General features: G+C 36.8%; 1 protein-coding gene across 2 annotated transcripts in view; it reads right to left on the reverse strand.

Annotated features, from left to right (window-relative positions):
* The window catches only part of LOC149801576 (neurotrimin-like), a 133,782-nt gene that overhangs the window by 33,210 nt on the left and 76,422 nt on the right, over window positions 1–24,150 (reverse strand). Inside the window, exons 3-5 of one of the 2 annotated variants that reach the window (XM_089955805.1) lie at window positions 16,480–16,699; window positions 14,767–14,787; window positions 14,429–14,452 (exon numbers count right to left, since the gene is read on the reverse strand). In XM_089955805.1, coding sequence (XP_089811931.1) covers window positions 14,429–14,452; window positions 14,767–14,787; window positions 16,480–16,699 — 265 coding nt within the window. The remainder of the gene's footprint in view (window positions 1–14,428; window positions 14,453–14,766; window positions 14,788–16,479; window positions 16,700–24,150) is intronic. The other variant, XM_089955806.1, reaches the window with a different exon arrangement.

Consider the following 24,150-nt stretch of genomic DNA (forward strand, 5'->3'; position numbering starts at 1 on the left):
ATCAGACAGGTCAGAGTCAAAGGCATCCGTATAGAATAGAACACTACTGACCTTGTTATTTTTAATATACATTTGATCATCACTATCAGTAACAAATTATATATGCATTTTTGTGTGCTCTCATAGTTTCCTTCCTGTTGATTGATGCCTTGTTGTGCGTCTAATAATGTCCACTTCAAATTAGGGCATCATTGTCCATATCTCTGAGATCAAACCATATACAATAACATTCGAAAAAGAAATGCATGACAGTTGCATTGCTTAATTCTACAGTCTTTTGTTGCTGTATGAAAAAGTACTTGGTAGCTTCTGTGAATTGTTGCCAGAGGAGATAACCTCGTGAATATAAAACATTCGGCAAGCCCTCAATAGCTATCATTACCATTGCTATGACTGGGTTAAATTACATTTCTGTATAATCCTGACAGTTCTAACACAATAAGAGTATAAGCTTATGCCTGATACGGGGGGGAATCCAATATCACATTAATAAGTGTAGGTTTGGCAATCACATAATTTATATTCATCTCATGATTTAGTCGTAGATACCAGGTAATTCCATTTCTATTCTTATCGTTCATGGTTTTAGATACCATTTCAGGTGATATATGGCAGTACGGAATAACATTTTTCGTTTGTAACTTCTATTACAGCTGATGATCGTGCAAGAATCATGGCGAATCGCGGATCTCGAGGAAGGGAAAATTAGTCTAGAGGAGCATGATCCTCAATGACATCCTCGACAATCGGAATACAAAACTGTTTACCACACACCACATATTGTGCAACTTCCGTGCCAGTATTCTCTGCGTCACCCGCTCTACGCCGCAGCATTCTTAACTTTTCTTCCCTTACAACATGTTCAATTCAGTTGATTCTCAAATGGGTCGACAGCCATAAACCTTTATAGGTTATCAAAATATTATAGTCATTAAGATTGACGGTACCATAACTTACATGTGTGATGGTTATATCATTGATCAGCATTCAAGCAATGTTACTAACCGCAAAGTTGTTGCATAATCCCTAAATTTTCACATCAAGAAAATATAGAAATTTTTTGGAATAATTAAAACATTAGCTCATAATCTACGTAACTAATGGAATGGTGAGGGAAATTCAAGCCACATAAGGATCGAGGTATCGTCTATTTAACTAGCGTCATGAATTTCCCATATGTTGTAATTTAAGTACAGAAGATTCCCAATAATTTATGCAGATTTTTGGGAAAGTGGACGACAGAACGTCAGGAATACTTTATCGGACGGTCATTTCTTAAGGTTGATATTATAAAGTATTGCAAATATATTCAAGACTTCTTAGCTTCATCAATGATATTCACTAGAAAAGCTAACTCTATATATGTTTCATCCATAAATTAAAAAATGTGCGGTATTTCTGCTCCAAGAGGTATTATAGACTGTTAAACACTGCCAGGGCCGACAAGAGGGGGCGGGGGCAACCAGGGATATATCTCCGGGGCCCGTAAGGAGGCCTAGGCTGAACAACACTTTTTAATTTTATAAAAGAAGAAGTTCGTTTGAACAAGAATTAGGAGAGGCCCGCGTGTTTCTTTACTCAGGGCCCGTGATCGCTCTCGACGCCAGTGTCAAACTGGATTTAGTAGTCAGTCTCGTGGAAAACATATCGTAGATTTCTGAACTCTTTGTGTGACTTTTTGTCCGGAGGTCATAATAATTAGTGGCTTAAATCGTTATACACTGATTTAAAATTTTCCCCTTACCAATATTTTGTTCTCTCCATGGTCGAATATCTTTCAAGTTGCTATTTTCCTAAGTCTGATGTATTTAACCATCCACACGTATTTGTACAAACAGACTTACATATTTAACTATCAACACGTCTTTGTACAACTGTCTTAAGGGGACCCGAGTTGCCGAGTGCCCTAAGGCGCTCACCGTTACGGATCATTGTCGTCTCACTTCTGTGTGCGTGGGTTCGAGTCTCAGGTTCGGCCAATGCGGGTATGTGAGAAAGCTTCTCGTAAGTCGGTGGTTCTTTCTGGGGTTTTCCCGGGTTCTTCCTCCACCATTAATATTGGCCGCCACGTATAGCCTATCTTGTGCTGAAAAATGGCGTTAAACCCTACAACAACAACGACAACAACTGTCTTAGATATTTAACCATTCACACGTCATAGCACAAACTGTCTTAAATATTAAACCATCCATACGTCACAGCGCAAACTGTCTAACGTATTTAACCATACACACGTCCCAACACAAACTGTCTTGCACATTTAACCATTCACACGTCATAGCACAAACTGTCTAACGTACTTAACCATCCACACGTCATAGCACAAACTGTCTAACGTACTTAACCATCCACACGTCATAGCACAAACTATCTTGCGTACTTAACCATCCACACGTCATAGCACAAACTGTCTAACGTATTTAACCATACACACGTCCCAACACAAACCGTCTTGCATATTTAACCATTCATACGTCATAGCACAAACTGTCTAACGTACTTTAACATCCACACGTCATAGCACAAACTGTCTTGCGTACTTAACCATCCACACGTCATAGCACAAACTGTCTTGCGTACTTAACCATCCACACGTCTGTGTACGAAATATCTAGTTTCTGCGTCAGTTAACTTGAGGGGTTTAGCTAACCCATACTATTCATTTTACTCTTTTTACTCTCTTCTTTCATAGTGGGACCTCTTACACTCATTTCGTTCGTTAACAGTGCTGAAGTCGCTTTCGCTTCTTCATCTTGGTGATATTTAAACCATTTATAGCACACCTGTTGTAACTGCTTGTATGGAACATGTACATCATGTGATGTGAAGTCTAGAAAACCCAATAGAGCAGAGGAGGAGCCATGATAGTGATTATAAGTGTGACTCGAGAAATGTATCTATTACTGCAGACTTTAGTATGTATCTGGATGTATTATTATAAGGTAATAACTTGTCATTACCATCTTATGTAGATAATGCAATTATCAGGAAGGGATAATCACAACCTTAAAATTGGTTCATGCAATCAATGTTTTCTTCATTGTCACCATAAGCAGTAAGTTGTTCTCGAATTCTCTTCATGTAAATTTAAAAATTGTGTAGACCATCTAGAATTGAGTCTTTTGTCTCATTCGTGTCATTATATGTTTCTGCTGGGGTTTTTGTAAACAACATTTTGAGAAACTGCATAAAACGTGTTCTACTGAATAAAGACATCCTCTGATCTATATTCCTTACGTAGGCCTCCAGTTTCGTGATATATCTATATTCCTTACGTAGGCCTCCAGTTTCGTGATATATTTTCAAAGTTTCCATCAGACTAACGAGATCAGTAGTATCGGAAATTGGGAATACCACTTCACTCCAACATTCAACAACGTATATCTCATACACTTCACCCTAACATTCCTCCACAGGTCATATTTCAAACACATCATCCTAAACCCCCCCCCCCCATTATATCTCATACACTTCACCATAACATTCCAAAACTCATATCTCATAACTTCAACATAACATTCTCCCACACATTATATCTTTCACAATTCACCCTAACTTTCTCCCACACGTTACATCTAATACACTTCAATGCACTTCAACCTAACATTCCCCCACTCATTATAGCTCATACACTTCACCCTAATATTCTCCCAGAAATTATATCTCATACACTTCACCAAAACATCTCCCCACACATAATATCTCATACACTTAACAAATCAACTATTACAGACAACATACTTTAAACACTCATTCTTCAAATACATCTTCAAAGTTCGTACGCCATATCAATAAATCCTACTTTCAACCATCATGCATCTTTTTTTTCCAACCCCCAGATTGCATGCATTCCTATTTCAATACCAGTCTATTAGGGTGAAGTAGCATCCCTATTTAGCATGCTACTCTCTCTAGGATGGTAGCAAACTGGGCCTTTTGGATGCTAGTGTGTTACTGTATTGATAATATTAACCCATATAACAGATTTGATCAAAATTTGTTGAGAAATACAGCACACGATATCTTATTAAAGATTAAATCTGCTCTAGAGAAGTAAAACATAGTTTACTTAAAAACGGAAGTTACAAACACTGACTAATTACAATATTACAAAGAAGATTTATATAGATCATACAGCAGTTTCGTAATTCTACTTCCGCTCCATGTATAAGCATCCTCTATGTTCGTACCAGAAGCACATGGTTGATTCTGGGGATTACTGACTTATGGGGCTCAATGTCGTGGACCTCTGGTCAGATATTCGGTCAGGAACTAACCTATTGTTTAAAAAACATTATTGTCCTATTAGATTTAATATGACGTTGACTACTGACCTTTAAACTACATAATATACAGCTTTGTGTATAACCCTAAGCGCAACCCAGCCACAATGTACGGTCAAGAAACTTTAGAATACTTTTATCCCATTAATAAATTGACCTGTTCTTTATCTTAAGTGCAAGCCATCTACAGACATCGGTCAACGTATGTAGTCCAGATATATATATATATATATATATATATATATATATATATATATATATATATATATATATATATATATATATATATATATATATATATATATATATATAGATAGATAGATAGATAGATAGATAGATATAGATAGATAGATATAGATATAGATATATATATATATATATATATATATATATATATATATATATATATATATATATATATATATATATATATATAACACTTGAGGCATGGCGAGCCAACAATGATTTAAAATTGCCGGCAAGTAGATATATTCAAGCGTTCAATAATATAAAGTTGTACAGGAAATTAGCTCGACACCCAATGATTACCGATGCTGAACAAATGCATAAACTAAAGTTTCAATCACAATGTGGCACGTGGGCCAACACTGAAACAAATAATGATATTGTTTTATAACAATATACAGGATAGGAAGCAAGTAGCTAAAAATTAAAATCGTCCAAGATCGCATAAATATAAAACTTCACATCAAATTGAATTTACATGCATGGCGAAAATTTGTTGCGGAAACCAGTCTAGGATGACTATAAACCGGGCACCATAACTTCCTCAAATCAGGACAGTTGAAAGTCGAACCCGCATGTGGTCTCATTAATGTAAAGTGCGTACCAAAGTTATTTTCAATTAATCAAACATTTTTCTTCAAAGGCCCAAGTTTACGAGAACTCGCGGTGAGGGGTCAAAGCTTTGTTTTTTAAAAAAAAAAAAAGACAGTTGCACGCTGGAAATATAACTCACTTAAAAGCTCATCATTAAACCATAATGTAGATACCCTACCAGAGTGCCTGAAAAAATCTTAACGCAAATCTTACAGACAAGGATGGATATAAACGAAGATATAACAGCGTTGTGTCACTTCCTCTCTGGCTGTGACAGCGCAGATACCATTGAATCACTACCTGAATGGTAAATCACGCATCTTCATGTTTTAATAGCCAGACATGGCCTCACACCTTGTACAGGTATAAGCAACCAGTTTGGAAATCATATCCTTAACTAAGGTGTGATGGACGGACAGACCAACGGACAAAGTTAACACTATCATGTGTCCCTATCACTGTCCTGGTAGTTTACAAAAATTACATTTTAAATTCGGTTGAAATCGCACAAGCTCTAGTAGTTATGCAGCAGCCATCCAATTCAGGAGAACAGGGTCCTTAACTACTTTTGATTCAGATGTGTCCAAGAGCTGAAACTCAAGCTCATTCAAGGTTTCATCACGATACAGTTCCACGTCAAATCTAAATAAAATCCAACTATAGTATTCTGATTATTTGGCCATCGATAATCTTTCTCTCTCTGAGTAAAATGGCCAGTAAACGATTACAATTTAAATGACTGATTATAGTGAAATACAGTTCCGTGTCACTCCGACCGGTTCAGGCATTAAACAGTCTAAACTTAACATTTTGTAACTGTAAAACTGGTATAGGCCCGTTTTTCCATCATAAACTACACACCCTTGTCTCAGCATCTTTTCATGCCTAATTAGTATGTACATAGTTATATGGTGGGGATCTCAGTGGTTTCCTAGTTATGACCCATGGTTTTTGACTCTTTGTCGCTGAGGATGGGTCATGGGGACAGTGTTAACTATATGTATGAACATGTCTTTTCATGTCCAGTAAGTATATTTCAGTATATAGTGATTTTATCAACAGTTCCTAAATCATTACCGAAGTGCCGAGTCCATATGGAAGAAAGATGGACCCCGGGGTCAATACAGTGACTGTAGGAAGTCTTACATTTAAACAAAATATAATTGCTCAAGAGTTTTAAACGCCTAATTCGTGAACAAGCAGATGCCAATGATGCCAGTTAATGCAATTACCATATTTTTCTCCCTTTGATTCTCTATACATATGGCTTATTTACCATGTGTACTTATTCCCGAGTAGGTTTCTTTCTGAGTATCACGTGTTTATAAGGCTGTACTTTATATTTTGAAACAACATTCAATAATCTTTCAAAATCTTTGTTATTCAACGAGAGAAAGATACTCAGCCAGTCCAATCTAAATTTAATCTCCACCTGCAGCAATTTGCTACTGTGCTGAGCTCCACTAGTCATACACCAGAAACATTCATGGGGTGTAATGTTCTCCGTCGTCCGTCGTAGGTTTTTCATACACAAAATGTTCTATGTTTATAAGCCACGTCATTACATAACAAATATTTAAATATTAAGCACTATTTCTGCATATAAAGTAGTATTTATGCAAAATGGTTTTACATAATAAACCTTTGTACACAATAATAGCAGAAACACGTCACTCAGTTTGCAACATATATCATGATCAAGACCCAATCTGATTAAAATTAGATCTCTACTGTCCCACGTGAAGATCTGCCAGCGACCGCTTAGGGGTCACGTTATAGTGACCTCTGAATTAGCAAATGGAAACGCAACTTTCAAAACTCTGAAAGTAAATAAAATCGTTCAGTACACATTGATGCTCTTCAGCCATACTGCTTAGTTTCCCAAACGAGAAGATAAAAGACCTCCTCTGCTTGGCTGAGTGGAGTATCGAGAACATTTTCATGTTGTAACAAGATTTTCAAGACGGCTGCTATGGTGGCCGTACTAGACGTCAGATCGGCACTATTTCATTCATTTTCAGCTAACATCATTCTCTGTCTTTCAGTAAAACCATATGTAGATGAGGCCCTCCATATTCTGGTGGAGTAGAGATACCAAATTTTACAAGATGGTAGCTGTGTTTGGCATACTGGCTGTGCGGGCGGAACCAATTTTCATAAAGTATTAACTAGACATCATAAGAAGTGAATCCCCATGCCGATACGACTTTCCTTTGAGGAGTATCAATAAAAATGTTTAAGATGGCTGCTTAGGCGGCCATACTGGATGTAAGATCGGCAATATTTTCATTAAGAATCAAGTTAACATCATTAAAAAAACACTTTTATTGAAAACCTCATATTGGAATGACCGTCCATTCAGACGAAGTATTGATACCACAATTTTCCAGAGGGCAACTAAGGCTGCCATATTTGATGTCCGAGCCAAACCATTTTTATTTAGTACCAAGTAAACCTGGGTTGAATTTATGTGTATATGTGTGTGTAACGTTTTACACTGAAAACATCCATGTAGTTCAGGGGGATAAACGGTAACAGTTTTGTGTCAAATGACTGAAGGACGACGGGCAAGAGGCTATTCCATAAGTTCTTATGATCTATGGCCAGTAGAGCTAAACAATACTGAACCATGACTGACAAGGAACAGTGACACTCATAAATAACCCAAACACAGATTCTCGTTGAATCGTCACGAAGAAAAGAAGCCCCACCGTGGAAAAGGAATCATGGCCGACAGCTATATTGTGACAAATATGGATAAAATGGACAGAAAAACAGACACTATGTCCTCCGTTATTCGCAGAAAGGTTGGGAATCATAAGCTCCTAATCAGAAATGTTGCCACTAGGATGGAAGCAATCAAAGTCGACACATGCCAGATCTCATTAACATGCACATGTTCCAAGCCGATTCAATCTGCTCCAGGTGAAGAAGGACCTAAAATCATCTACAGATGTGCACTGGTCCTTTATAACTAAGTGTCTCTAGAAGGTTAGGGGGTGGGAAACCTGAACTGTTTCAAATTGTGCCCTAGGGGGGTTAAGTATCTGGAGTTAAACTGCCAGGAGTCAACGTCAGTTGCGTATCTTAGTTCTTCTTTCATGTCTGAAAAATCGTTTCCATGGTATTGAATTCCATATGTGTCACACAACTTTGCATCATTGTGAACAAACTCATCTGTCGCGAGTGTTTGAAAACGAAGGCGACGGACACACGGATAGACGGAATTGATCTTAATATTCCCGTTGCTTTTTTATATAAAAAGTGGGGATTTTTTTAATAAAAAACGTGCATATAATTAGAATGTTGTGCTCGTAAAACGGATATCACCGAGCGTACGTGCACTGACCCCAACCTCCAAGTCTGTGCCTCAAAGCAGCCAAGCCTGTGAGTAAAGATGGATCAAAAAGCCGAATTTAACTGCAGATATCCAATCGCCTTTCAATGCCTACTTACTTTGTATATATATATATATATAGACTGGGGATCTAAATGTGCTTTTTTAGTTACGACATATGGACCAATGCACTTGGTTAGTTGGCGGTGTGCGTGTCTGTAGTTCAATACATAAGTAAGCAATGTGCATAGTTCTGCTTGTCAAAGATTACATTAGTGAATATTACATTATATTGCAAGTTCACCTAATGACCAATGGAGCATTTCAGGCAACATTTAAATATTTGAGCTTTATTTAAGAAAATCAGAAAAAATATTAAAAATAAAGCTGTCTAAATAAGAATCACGTTTTTAGTATCACCAGTTATCGCTCTTCAATTTAATGCTGAAATATATTACCAGCCTTGTCATATTATGTAATTAATGAGTAAAAGGTCAAGGTGATCATTTATATATCCATGAATTATTACAGAAAAAGAGATTTAAATGACAAAAATTACCTAACCCCCCCCCAGACATATAATTTAAAACTAAAGTAAAGTAGAGACAAGTCCATTAAAATACAAAATATGAACTTTCAAAACATTCAGTGAAGGAAATTAGTGGGATGAAAAGTCATGAGATCATTACCAATAAGCAGGTTGGAAAAGAACTAAAGTGATCATATCTGAAGTAATATGTTTCAAAACACTACAAGGAAATATCATATTACTTACTGTAATTACTCTATAAATGGTAAATTGTATAAATTTGATATATGCATCGCTCAGATATAAACCAAACTGCTAAAACCTGGACCTAACATAATCAAATCTACTCACAGTTCCCCTTCCCCTTCTTGGCAACAGTTGATATATCTGAATATGCATTTAATATCCTACTGAAAGTCACTCTGTGGTTTACAAGATGCATTAATTTTGCTTGTTATCCACAAATAGAACCATGTGATTGCATTTATAGTAACGTAAATTGCACTTGCATATGTGGAGCCACTGTGTATTGCTGTGGCTGCCTATAGGACTCATGGTACTAATTCAGTTCCCATAGTAAACCTATGCAAACACCAGGATATTAAAAATTCAATGACTTAAAATTTTTGAGTGCTCATGATCAAAACTATATTAATCAGTATAGATGAAATCTGGATATCAGCTTCTGTGTTGAAGAAAGGATATGAGCCGCGGCATTTTCTGGACATGCATGTGTTTGAAACGTGTGCTTTCAATACCGCACCAAAGATTCAGATGCTAATTTTAGTAATGAGTGTTTTTCTAAACTCAAGACTGTTAAAGAACTGAAACTCCATCACTAAAACAATGTCTCTATTTTTTTCACTTACAACTAGGATAAGCTCTCAAAAGATACTTTTTCCTAAAATATAACTAAACATTATTAACCAATCCTGGTCAGCCAAACCAATATGTACTCTATTTTATGTCCACCCATTTCCAGGCTGGTTCCCATTTTTCCATACCATTAGTACCATGTATCCTTGAGTCTGGCATCACACATGAAGATTCTCATAGCTCTATGACAAGCATGTCCGGATTCAGATTCACTGCATTATAAACTTTCTCGATCATCCCACTTTCACCCCCATGGGATTGATCTAACTTCTAAAACCCTTGTCTACAACTCTCCCTACATCATATCCCAAGACTTAGGGTCTCTCTCTTGAACAAACTAAAAATGTGTTATTCTTCTTTCAAATCTCAAAATTACTACCGCTCCGGTGGCCTAGTGGTTAGAGCGTCCGCCTCAGATGCGGGATGTCGTGGGTTCGATCCCCGGCCGAGTCATACCAAAGACTTACAAAATGGTACTAACAGCTGCCTCGCTTGGCGCTCAGCATTAAAAGGTTTTTGTTAGGACTGGTCGGCCTGGTGTCAGGATAATGGGACTGGGTGGGACATCATGCTACATGTCTGCAGCATGATATCCCAGTGCTAGACATCACTATAAACTGTCCCACTGCAGACATCGTAGCGATATGACTGAAATTTTTTACACACACACACACACTCAAAATTACTAAACGGCTTGCATATTTGTTGATTGATGAAAATGTTTTCTCAACATTACGGGATGAATCAAAATTCGTTAACTTTAGCACGGCTAAAGATTTGAACTCCTACTCTCGCGACATCACAAACAAACCCACAAAACTGCGTACGCTCGTTGGACGGGCGTATCAAACAATTCACGCCTTTACTTTAAACAAACTATAAATAATAAATTTTATAACTACTCCAGTCTCTCTAAGGTGCTATTGTATAATAAATATATCTCTTATACGACTTGAAGTTTCTTAATAGTTAAAGTGTCACAGCCAGGAATTAGTGTGTACACGTTGTCTTGTATAGCACAGGTTGGAAGGCCTTATTTGAGAGTTGGTGGCAGTAGACATACCAGCTAACAACTTTTTTCAACATTAATGATATTTACTTTAATTCAATTCGGTTATGACAGCAACGGATTTAAAAACAAAGCAAATTATTCAAATGATAGGTGTGAATCACAGATAGAAATCTGCAGTTATCTGACTTTCTAAAATTTATTTTAAAAAAAGAGGCCTAACAACCTGATATCACTCATCTGTCATCTAAGATGTTCTAGGGTTTAATGCCATTTTTGAGCACAAGATAGGCTATACATGGCGGCCAGTATAACTGGTGGAGGAAGAACCCTGGAAAACCCAGGGAAGAACCACCGAACCACGCGAAACTACCGGAGGCTTTCCCACGTGCCAACGTTAGCCGAGCCTTGGACTCGAACCCACGCAGACAGAGGTGAGATGGCAGTGATCCGTAACGGAGAGCGCTTTAGACCACTCGGCCACTCGGGGCACCCCGTCTGTAATCTGCCTAACAGCAAAATGCAAGAACAGTTGACCACGATATCTCAGACAGTTGGGTGTTCTATGTTGGAATTTCTCTAGTGATCTGATTGTATATAATTAAAACAACTGGCTTAAAGTTTCTCTAGCATTGTCTTTAAATAATCTTCCAAATTTGTCGAATACTGAAGTTGGCATAATTCTCTTCCTCGGTTTGTTTTTTAAAAGTAAAGTTTTTTAAATGTCTTTTTTCCTTCTTTTCAATTGCAGGTAATATCAGTCAAATTTGATGGCAGAATGGCTCAATCGAATGTCCCTCATGTAAGAAAGCGTTCTGTATAATTTGGTAAAATTCTTTTACGTAGATTTTTATAAGTTTAAGGATCATACCATACGCTCACTTGGCTTTACGGCCAGGTGAACTAAAAACTGATTTTTTTATACAAGAACCTCAGAAAGTTACTGTACTCACTATGTCGATCAAAAATATGCTCGTTCCTAATATTGGTCTAAGATGTATGCGCAGCACTGCGATTAAAAAAAAAACAACAAAACAACGAAAAAAAAAACATGAATGCTCAAGTCCCCTAATCGTAAAACTTGTTCTTGGGAAATTAATTTCGTTTATTTTTCTCAGTCGCACTCGAACAAGAGGAAGAAATAAACCCGATGTCGCTCACCTCGGTAGGTGACAAATATAAGCTTATGAAAGCAAATTCGCAAATGTAATGATTGCGTGGAGTGGAAAGACACTTTCTTGCCATATTATCCATCAGGTCTAACAAAACACGAGTGTTTATGGTTTCATGTTAAACAATTGGATTCGTTTGTCAGAATAACGTTATTTAAAACTGACTGCCACCTTTACAGAATCTGAACCACGGCTGCATTATTTAATGCTATTCCTTTACGAAAAGACCCTGTCAGTATTATTCAAAAACAAAATGATTTACGATAGCCCAATATACACTCTCTACGTAAGTACTTCGTTATTTTGTGTTTGACATAATTTGCTATACATTAACCCGCCACGTTTAACAAACATAACACAAAGGTACGAAATAATGAATTATGTTTTCCAGTCTCCGTCCAGTAGGCACTAAAAATATTAGGAGAAAAAGTAAATGCTTAAACGAACGTAATAGTTAATACTGTTGCAAATAACAAGAAATGGAATGGGTTCAGGTCACAACATTCCACGATTTTTGAATTTGTTATTTTATGTTTTTTAAATTCTGTTTTATGTCCAGAAAAAAAAGTCGGTCAGGGTTCCGAAAGTTGAATGAACAATATATTTAGATTAATGACGATAATTAAATTTGGAAGAGGTTCAGGAGAAAAACATTTTTCGATTATTGGCTTTTATTATTTTTATTAAAGGCCAAAAATACTAATATAAATATACAATTTAATAAACGAACTGCCATGAAATAAATGCATATAAGTGTGTTCCATTAATCACCAACATTATCTACCAAGCTGACAAACGGTTCATAAAAATAATTATTCCTACCTGCAACACCACCCCACCCACCCCGCGGCATTGACTCCCCTTTAGAGCGTTACTGGTGTGACATAATTGTTTTGTTGTTGTCATTTGGAAACCTTGGTATTCGAACACATGAACTTAATATAAACCGGTTTTAAGCTTCAGTAAAATTTAAACAAATTATTCAGTGAGCTTAGCACTACTCAATCAAATAACCTTGTGGACAAAGTCCATGGTTTCTAAAACATTTTTGGATAGTTTTGACAACAGCACTATCAAACACTGGAAGTTTGCATATCCATACGCCATTGAGCAAACTTTCACAGGACAGTACAATGTTTTCAAAGTTAAAGGGATATACAAACAGTACTGATACTTCATGTCGAGTCAATTCTTTGAATCTCAGTAAATACTGACGAAAACTGTCAAAGGGCCCCTAGCGCCTTTTATCACTTTAACAGTTGTCAAACTACTCTGTAAATGTCATTAACTTTGCGTATAAGGCTTAATTCTTGTGCCTCCAGTCAACACATCAGTAGTGTAGCTACCTGCTCTTTTCACGTCATTGACAGCAACACCTAGAGCGTAGGGTGGTAATACAATTACAGAATTAGGGGGGTGTTTTGGCGATTCTAAGCAGAAATCTCTTTGTGTAAAATAACCAGTCAGATCATTCAATGACACTGATTCGCCACAATTAATCTCTTCCTTATTATCATAACCAGGGTCACAAACACAGCAACAACATCTATTAATGGTGAAACAGTTTTCTATTCACAGCCACAAAACCAAACCAATCTAATTTATATGCCCAGAAATTGCTTATAAACAAACTTGTTGGATATACTGATGCAAGAAGAATACGCATTACAATTTTGATTCAAGTCTATTTCCCAATAAATCCTCGAGAGTTGTAACAAGTACATTCTTACAGACGAACGACGCATTCATCTCGTATACCCTTTCCGCCATTTTAATCCAAATCCTGCGAAGAAGCATGTAATTGTCGATTTATTGTGACAATCAATATAAATAAATTAAGACTAACGGTTAGTTTTAATACAGGTAATATGATTTGATGTGGTTCAGCCTTGGGCGTTGCGCCTGGCTGAAATGCTTTAAGCTCAACAAGTAGACGGTAAGGCGCGGCCAATTTCACGTTGACGAAAGCAGCCGATGCTGCGCTCAATCCGAAAAGAAAAGCAGACTGGCAAATAGTATGAACATCGATTCCCTAAATAATTAGATGCAGAAGGATGTTTAAAAATATTTTTCAAGTCATAATATTTTCATCAGAAAACATCAGATGGGTTATATACATATATAGATACATACATACATATATACATACATACATACATACATACATACATACATACATACATACATACATACAACTGACAATTACCTATACGACACCACACCAGCTGTGCCAATTTAATTTTATTTCTAAGAAATGGACAATAGATCTATTCGAGTAGCCATCACCATACCATTAATTATACACCATGTTGTCTTAAAAAGACAACGCCCGAGGGGACATAAAGATAAACGTATGTGGGCTAAATGTTTTCAACTTCTTACCTACACTTTCCGCTTTTGTGTCCCCTGAAATGGCATCATGAAAGTTTAAATTTTCCATATATAGCAGTAATAAATCAATCAATGTAAACTATTCTATTTACGAGCTTATTCTGCACACATTTAAAATGCAAATTACGAATTAATAACACGACTTTACACGTATTAGCTGCTAGGTGAGATGACAAGAATCGATATGAAATTTAATTTCAGCTGCATATATCGTACGTCTTCATAATGTCACATTTCACCACTGTACGTAATTATGATGCACATAAATCTATTTTCAATCGTAAGTTCCATTTAAAGGTTGTTTATATACTGTATAGGAGTATGCTTACCTTGTTCGTATACTCGAGGCTCTGAAATGCACAAAAATGACATAAAAAACATCATGCAAGGACATTTCTAAAGCATGTTTAATCTAAGCATTACAGAAAAGTAAAAATAAATGTTCAGGTTTAAACTCAGCATTTAACCCATGATGATTATATGTCGTATAACGAGATAGCGATGTCAAAGGGGTCTGACCATTAATATGCAAACATACATACATACATACATACATACATACATACATAGTACAAAAATAAGAAGCCCAACGGGGTCTGACCATTAATATGTATACATAACTTAACATTTGACCTTTTTAACATGCGATGTAAACTATCTCCCAATAACAGTTTCACATATTTGACCAGTCCTTAAAAGTCAAATTGACAGATGAAGCTTTAGCATGTGGTTTACAGACTTCCGTTAACATCAATGCATCTAAAAATGTCTCTCAGGTGTTCTTTGTCATCTCACCACTTGCTATGGATGTACATCAGAGATACGCAAATAATATCTTGTTTGATTGAATTAAGTGCTCTTTAATGTATTTCGCCTAAAATGCATAAAGCATAAATAGTCACAGCACCGGACTCGCAACACATTATCGTAAAGGTGTCTCAAGACTCTTGTAGCCAAGCCAGTGATTTCATCCACTCAGAGTATTATTTATTATATTTCTATTTTATATATTTGTTTGATTTCTTTTAATTATGAATTATTCAGTTGAAATGCTAAGGTATATTGTTTCGTTGATTTTGCAAACAGTTGAAATGTATGCATACTGTATACCACAATTTATTTATGAAATCTGGTTTGGACTGGTTTCAACACGGGGACAAACTCTGTGTTATCCTAAACCTGTGATTCTCAATAGTCAGCATCTTTGGTTACTTCCCTTACTTTCATTTGGAGAGAAACATGTTAAACGAATAAACCAACTGATTGTATTACATATACATATGCATTGAGAACTACTTACAACTACAATGAATTTCGTTAACATGTGCAGACCTAGCACATAATGAAACTAACCTCATATATTGATATTACAATCGAATTTACTAACTCTGTTTTAAAAAAGACAGTGACGCTAAGGTGTTGACAAGCTCACCCATTTCGATGCAAGATTATCATAAATTTGCACTGATCCTGTTCATAATTGTACCTAAATTGGTCTTCATTTATGGAGGGGGGGGGGGACACCAGGTCTTCACTATACGAAATGCAGGGGATGATTACAGTCAGTTAGTACCGTGTTAACTCGCTTATAAGTCGAGTCAAATTGCAAGCAGCAAAGATCCTGATATGCCGAAGCATAATGCGCCTGGGAAGAGTCTATCTTGTTTGTTCTACTGATCACTCCTAACAATCTGCACAGATCCAGATTTGCTGGCGCATTATACGACGGCAGATATGAGTCTGTGAAGTCTGCAGTGGGACTCGTCTTATAAGCGACTATATAGGGTAGGTATGTTTGCCTATATAACATCCTATAGTAACATAAATGCAGATTAACGTTCTAGCTTCGGGTCTGCAGTGGAGTTCTTGGTAAATTCGGATGCCAATCACTTCGAACATGGACGTTAATAGCTCTGGTGAACGATTATGGCCGAAGCTACAATTAAACGATTGGTTAAGTTTATGATTCAAACTATGATGAGGGCTGATTCTGTTTCGAGAAAATGTGGTTTATAAAGACGATTCACACACACATTACATACCTAATACAACCAAATGTACATATTGGGTGTAAACTTCTCTGGCACTGATTTGACATTCATATGTGCCTGCATGCCTTTTTTGAACATTTTTAATCTGTAGATCCCACTGGGTTTCCATGGACGATATCATCTTGTAGTCCACCTGCATCCCCTCTTCTGGTGCAAAGACTTCTTTTCCAATAGTAAGAGGAAATTCGTCCTCCGCTTTGCGCCAGACAACCTGAAAGAATCGGTTACAATTACACTATTTATATAAGATGAATACTCCCTGCAAAAAAGAGTAATGTGTGTCCAATGACTAAGGGTACGTGAGAGTCATTTACACATTGAACTATGGGTGGTTAGCTTTGGAAGCAAGCTTCATGAAACGCAGGTTTCGTCAAGTACTGGTCCTCAGATTTCAGAGGGTTGTACTTTATTTTTCCTACCACATATGCGTACTAAAATGACATTAAGTTTCAATGTTTTCGTGGAAAGGTTTGTGTACGATCAATTCATTCATGAAGACTAAATATTTCATATAATTTTTAAAAATATATGTCATGGTTTTGCTCCATAACATTTGTAAAAGTTATTTCGGCTGCTTTAAATAGTATTCGCACTATTCCTTTAATCCTGCTTGTTGCCAACTAAATGTGGACCATGTTTCTCATTAAGGAGAAAAAACAAAACCACTCGATGACCATAATCATGACCAATAAAGATTTGGGCGCATATTGGTGAATTATGGAAATTTGCTTCACAGATACTGAGTATTTGTGTTTGGCCAGTATTCTGAAGAAATCATGTCAAAATACGTCATTCATATATATATATATATATATATATATATATATATATATATATATATATATATATATATATATATATATATATATATATATATATATATATATATATATATGAAAACAAACAAAATATGCCGAAGCCTGACAGTTGAAAAGCCACTGAAAATGCCCTTTCCATATCGGTTAAGGGTTTGAATTCTTCCAAATTATAATCGAAATATGCTCAATGCTCATCATCAAAGCCGTTAATCGAAACATGCTTGTCATCAAAGCCGATAATCGAAATATGCTTATCATCAAAGCCGTTAATCGAAATATGCTTATCATCAAAGCCGATAATCGAAATAGGCTCATCTTCCAAGCCGATAATCGAAATAGGCTCATCTTCAAAGCTCATTACCATGCTATGAGAAAGCCAAACATAAAAAATATTGAAATCAAACACAAAATATTCTCCTCAGTAATCAATCAATGATAGCGAATGAGTGAATGAGTTCAATCTAGGATTCAGGGATATAGGGCAATGAATAGTAAAAAATATTTTGTATATTTGTATTAATTTCACACTATGCTATTTATAGTATAGAGTATAAACAAGTTTACATGAAAACGTATTTCTACATTTGAGTGTTTCTGTACTATCATATTCACCGAACTACATTATTTAAATAACAGCAACATTTGAATTTTATGACGAGTAACTTAGGATGCTTAGTCTAATGTCAACCAGTATGTTGCGGTCGTTGCTTATTGCAGATGTGTTCTGTCTTTACTTAAAACTAGTTTCATAAATAGCAATCGTAACCATTTTTACAAAGCAACAGTCTAGTCAAGTGTGTATGAGAATCACGTTTATGTCTGCTTTATTATTGTGATAACTTTAAAATTAACGCAACTTAATTGTACAGCCTTTATCGTGCCCGTATGAGCTAAAGAACAAATTTCGACTCTGACAAGATTCTTATCACAGTCATTGTTAAGCAGTGATGTAGATACATTTGTGGAATCACCGCTGCGGTGCTTGTAAACTAATTTCAAAAAAAGATTATAATGACGAATACGTGTTTATTCAGAATATCTCGCGGCGGTACAAAGCAGTCTTAATATAATTAATACACTCTACTCGATGACTACCGAAATTAAAATAATTAGTATGGCCATGCTCGAGACCATGTCGGTGGAAATCGAAAACCACCGCCGACTTCGTGCACAGATACGAAACCGACGTGTTAGTGACACATAAGAGCTGACTGGTTGATAGACTTTAAAAATCGAGTAGCTCTCTGCCAGCTGATTTTACTTCGCAAATTCGTTTGCATGACCAAAGTGTGTAGTAATTGTATTTCCAACAAAATAATAAACAGCTACAAATATGGTAGCCGATTTCGCTACGCAAAATCTTTCATGGTAGTGTTATAATTATTTTTTACTGCCACATAACGTATGCACTTGCATGTCACGATCGGGGTAAAAGTAGTAAACTCATGGAGCACAGAAGGCGTTGAGCTATATTAGCTGCCAATATACAAAAACCATTTAATGATACTACTTGAGTTCATATTGAGTACGATGTCGAAAAACAACACGAACCAGAACCTCAACATCGGGTACGTTGTTAAAAGACGATTTGCGTTAAATGAATATGTACACGTTGTGTAATAGTAATATATTCATTTATGGGTGTTAAAACAGGTGATGATATAGCATCTGCTCTAGGAAGACATCCAGCCACTAAATATCCAGGAGAAAAACATATTCCCGGATATAAATACTGTGGAAAATAGATATACGTCCAGGCGACTACGATATATCACGACGCGAAGAACTTGTAAATGGAATTGATGGCACTTGTTATCGATACGATATTGCCTACAAAACTCATTTGACATATAAGGACATTTTGATAAATGGTTTAAATGCATTTTCTGATCCCTCGTTACTAGAACGCAGTCCGCGTGGTTATCAAAAGGGTATAACCGCTGCTGTAAAACTCGCGTGGTTGTCTAGACAGCACTATGACAGATTTATTTACCGGTACCAAAACAAATTCCACGAGCGCAATTTATGGGTAAAACACTCAACGAAGTTCATCCACCTGATAGTTTATTTTCTCATGCGATGAAGTACGCGAACGAAAATACAAATAAGCGTCGACGGTTGTCAATGTCGCCAGCAGGTATAATCAAGGTGAATCATTAACTTTAAAAAAATTAAACAAATAACGCAGACGCTTTTAAACGAACTGACACGCGCGGACCTTTAATGTACCCAAAACATTTACCGATAGATCCTGGTAATGAACTTCACGCAGCAATGATGACTTTGATAAAACATCTAGTACAAGTTTTTCCTGGACGTCTAGAAGTTCATCTAGGTCAAGCTAATGTGGAACGATCTATTAGTACTCGCAGAATGATTATTTTGGACATCAATATGGACAGGAAATGTCAACACAGACTGCTAACACTTGAATTCCGCACTCTAGATCACTTCCGCGGATGAGTAACAATGCTTCCCGCTGCCGTTACCTCGTTAATTAATGAAATTAAACACAAAACCGAATTAAAATCCGCAAGCAAAACATAATATAATAATACCCGTAACTGTAATATTACATCTTGGTGTTGGGTTACGTGAACCTCTATTGGGACACAACCTCGTTGTTAGCTAATTTGTACGCGACTGGAATACGTGAAGGTGGAACAAGAACAGCTATTGATCCAACCTGGGATCTAAGTGTACAAAATAATTCACATGTGACTCGTCGAAGTAATACACGGGCAATATATTATTTAACAACGGGTCCTCAACATGGAGTTTTCCGTGAAAAAATACAGGTGATACAAGCGGATACACAACTATCACCTGGTAAAATATTACCGTGCCTCTATCACGATCGCGTTCAAGGCATGTCAGTAAGACGTTGCCGCGTTGATGACCTAACTGATTATTAATACGAACCAAAGTTAATTATATGTGGTCGTAGTGGGGGGATTCCATATGAATTTAAAAATACATTTGAAATACATCGATTATTTTGACTATACGTCAATGCGAGAACACCATCAACGGTAGACGCGTTTGTGTTGCTGGCCACTACTCGTATATGACCCCATTCTTTGCGACTGACATACGAATTTGTTGTGGTGATAATTTATTCAGATAAGGAAGAATATCGACAATTCTGGACAGCTGTGAGAAATGTTCGACGAAGGACACGGCAATATATGCTAAATTTGACCCATCAGCGCTATCGTTAGCAATACAAACACCTTGAGGATACGATCTTGTTAATCATGGTGCATTATGTACCGCAACTGCATAACCGAGACGCCAATGTGACGGTTTACCGTCGTTAGATTCTAACGCAGATTTAACCGCATTAGCATCAACATATACGTCATCGTTTGGCTCAATATTCTGGGAGTTTAGCCTGGAATTGTCACTGATTTATTTTGTTGACGATTATCTTCAAGATGATACAAAACGGGACAGAACATGTTGTAAAATTTCCTTGTTATAATTTACATAAAAGTCGAAGAGTAACATGCGTTTGTCGTCGTAAAATAACTAAATTATCTGGAGTCTATGTTGATAAAAAAAATCTTTCGTTTGCGTAACTAGGATAAATTTACACATCTGCGTACATTAAATTCGATCTGATTGTAGTCGCATAATCTTTTTCAATTGTTTTAATGTTTCATTTTTAGCTTGATAATGATCGTGGACTTCTTCGTAATACTCAGGTAGCCAGTTATGCGATTGGTGAAGGTTGTCCTTGATCCCCACATACAATCACGTGAACATTAATTACTGTTGTTGCTAGTTTAACGCCATTTTTTCAGCGCACGATATGATATACTTGGCGGCCAATATAACTGATTGAGGAAGAACCCCAGAAGAAAAAAAACTAAGATCCACCGACCCACGAGAAGCTACTGGCAAGCCTTTTACATACCCACATTGGCCGAGCCCGAGACGCGATCCCACGCGGACACAGGTGAGATAGCAGTGATCGGTAAAGGCGATCGGTTCAGATCACTCAGCCACTCGGGGTCCTAAACGTTACTGTGTAACAGACACGTGAGAAGAATCTTTAGTAATATGTTTTGGGACTGTTCAAATTTCATCCGAGATTATTTCAAGTGGGATATATTTTTGTCCCACGCTAGATGGTATACACGTGACAAAACTATTCCATGTAAAGAAACGATATGTTTGCGCCCGTAAATATCTCATGCTGGCGATGAGTGTCTGTTCGAGTTATACAGATACGTGACAGCGAAGAAATAAACTGAATGTCCTTTAATCCTCAGTACACTCATATAAGATCTACCGATATCTTTCGCGTGTGATAATTCACCCGCGTTGCATTTGTTGACGGTGTTAGATGTCAAGCTTGTTTTTTTAGCATTGTACGTAAGTATAGCTTTTGCGATAACAAGATGAATTAATGTTTGTATCAGCTATAAAACATAACAACACAACAGAAGCTTATCCACGTGCATTTCGTGTTTTTTAATGTTAGCAAAGGTGACCAAACAGTACCGTTACCATTCACCAAACCTGATAAACATTGCGCGATAACACAAGACGATGTCGATACTATTAACATCATTGACGTTATAATTCGTATTCCAAGACCTCCAAGATCATATTATACAAAGGATCATTGAATGTCTTCCAGGATTGATTTTAGAGCTGGTTTCCAATTATTTTTTCTCATGCTACATAATCATCTACGGAAGCAGCTGTTAAATATTTATGAGCGACAATATTATATTGCTCTTCATAATTCGGTAACCATTTAAGTGCTTCTGAAAGTATTTGATGATGTAAATATGAAACACCTTCCACATGGTAACAAAAGCTGATTAACATGTAATGATAATGTTCTACACAACCGATCACTCGCGGAAAGTTCGCGAAGCAACGATAATGCAATTACTAATTTAGCGTTTGAAACGTGCCCTGCGATGAAGTTCACTTCTAACAAGCGAGCTTGCCCGCCATAGACTACCCAGGCAATTAAATCGATATCCAGTTTAATAATATCGAAGAAATATACAATGTCGCGATCGACATGAACAAACCACCGTCTGTTGATCGTAGTTAACGAGATTTTCACTATTATTCTCACGAAGCACGAGTTCTTCGTGCTCGTGAACGGACAGAATTACAAGTTCAAGATCAAAAGTTTACCATCGTATTTTAAGGCTCAAAGTCGTTTTATTCTACCAAATGAAGCTTTTATAAAAGTCGCAAGTAAACTCGTTTGAGCCATAAACGGTAACCCAAACGGGGCCCAGACAAAGTTGGTTTTGTCACCAACGGCGTGATAACGCTTTTTAACAGCGCACGATATATCACTGACAGCAATTTTCCATCACGTGGACGTTGACACGATGATAGTTGGACTCGCTCGATACAGCGTCGATTACTCTCGCAGCACTGACTTATCTGTTATGTGAACCAAAGATACTAACGATCATGCTAACCAAATACCGTATTTTCTAGTTAGCCTTGACCTGGGTAATGTAACTCACGCTGATCCACATTCTGCTGCGGCAACAGCGAGACAGACAGCAATGTTGACTATGTTACAAGAAAACAACCCGAATTTTAACCTGGGATCTGCACAACGTAGAAGATACCTTAACGAACGAGGTGAACTTTTTGTGCCTTTTTGTACCTATGATTAGTATATGTTTCGTTCGTGCAAAACAATGGCTTTATGGTCGTCCATTGAAATGAAAATATCTGACAAAAATATCGGTATAATGATATATTTTGCTCTGCAGGAATTTCTACTGACCGACGCCATTATATATACCACATGCTAGGATGATTGTTAATTGAATAAATATGCTCACAGACTTGGATATAGCCCTACTTGGAAATGTAATTTACGTGTAGGTGATGTATATACCAAGAGCGACGAATAAATCTCTGAAGATCAACACTCTGGTATAGTTTCTCGCGATGAATCACAAACACTGTCAGACTAAAATGAAAACAAAATATATTACCAGGAGCTCATTGATATTTGCGTGAAAATAAAGTTAATGTGACATCGTATGATATCACACCAAATTTTCAATGTCAGATAAAAATATGAAAATGGAATCATCCCCCGATTCCGACACCGACTCTTGGTCAACTAGGATTTATCGCGTCAACTAAAGCTGAATTAAGCTCGGGGACTACTGAAGAAGCACCAACGATAAAAAAATTCCAAGTTTGTTACATTTTTTGAAGAAGAAAAAAATTAAACGAACGTTGAATCTATTTACCAAAGACAACAAATTCAGGTCGATATTTCATAAATGACACGAGCTTTGTGGAATAATACCTATCACGCGACGAAGTGTAGCTTCGCTTTATTCACCACATGCTTTAGATATCTGTTCAATTTTAGGAGAACGTGTCTAACCCGGTGAAGTAATCGCAGGAGATTTAAATATACCAAACAAAGTTAATTTTTATCACACCACTGAGGCATTTCCTGTAAAAAGAAAACTGGATCGTAGTAAGAGTAAGCAAGGTCGAGATGAATCCGCGTCACAGTTGTACTTTGCTGTTATATTTTTAATATAACAATCACGTATCCACCAAATATTGAAGATCATGGTCTCGATCCACACAGCAATATCGTCGTCGTAAAATCATGTAAGTGGAACAACAACTGAGCAATTAAATAAATGAACGTATTAAGACTCGTAAATACATATAAAAGTACATGCACTAGAGTAAGTGCTGTTTGTGTTATTTCTGCTGCGGCAACAGTAGGACTTGGCGTTGTTCGAAGTGCAACTACCACGATCATCCTGATGGCCAGCGTGGAAATTTCAGTTAACCCAATTTTAAGAGCGGCTGGTATTAC

This window comes from Sinohyriopsis cumingii, chromosome 4 (genome assembly GCF_028554795.1).
Source record: "Sinohyriopsis cumingii isolate HCF-2022 chromosome 4, ASM2855479v2, whole genome shotgun sequence".
Classification (NCBI taxonomy): domain Eukaryota; kingdom Metazoa; phylum Mollusca; class Bivalvia; order Unionida; family Unionidae; genus Sinohyriopsis; species Sinohyriopsis cumingii.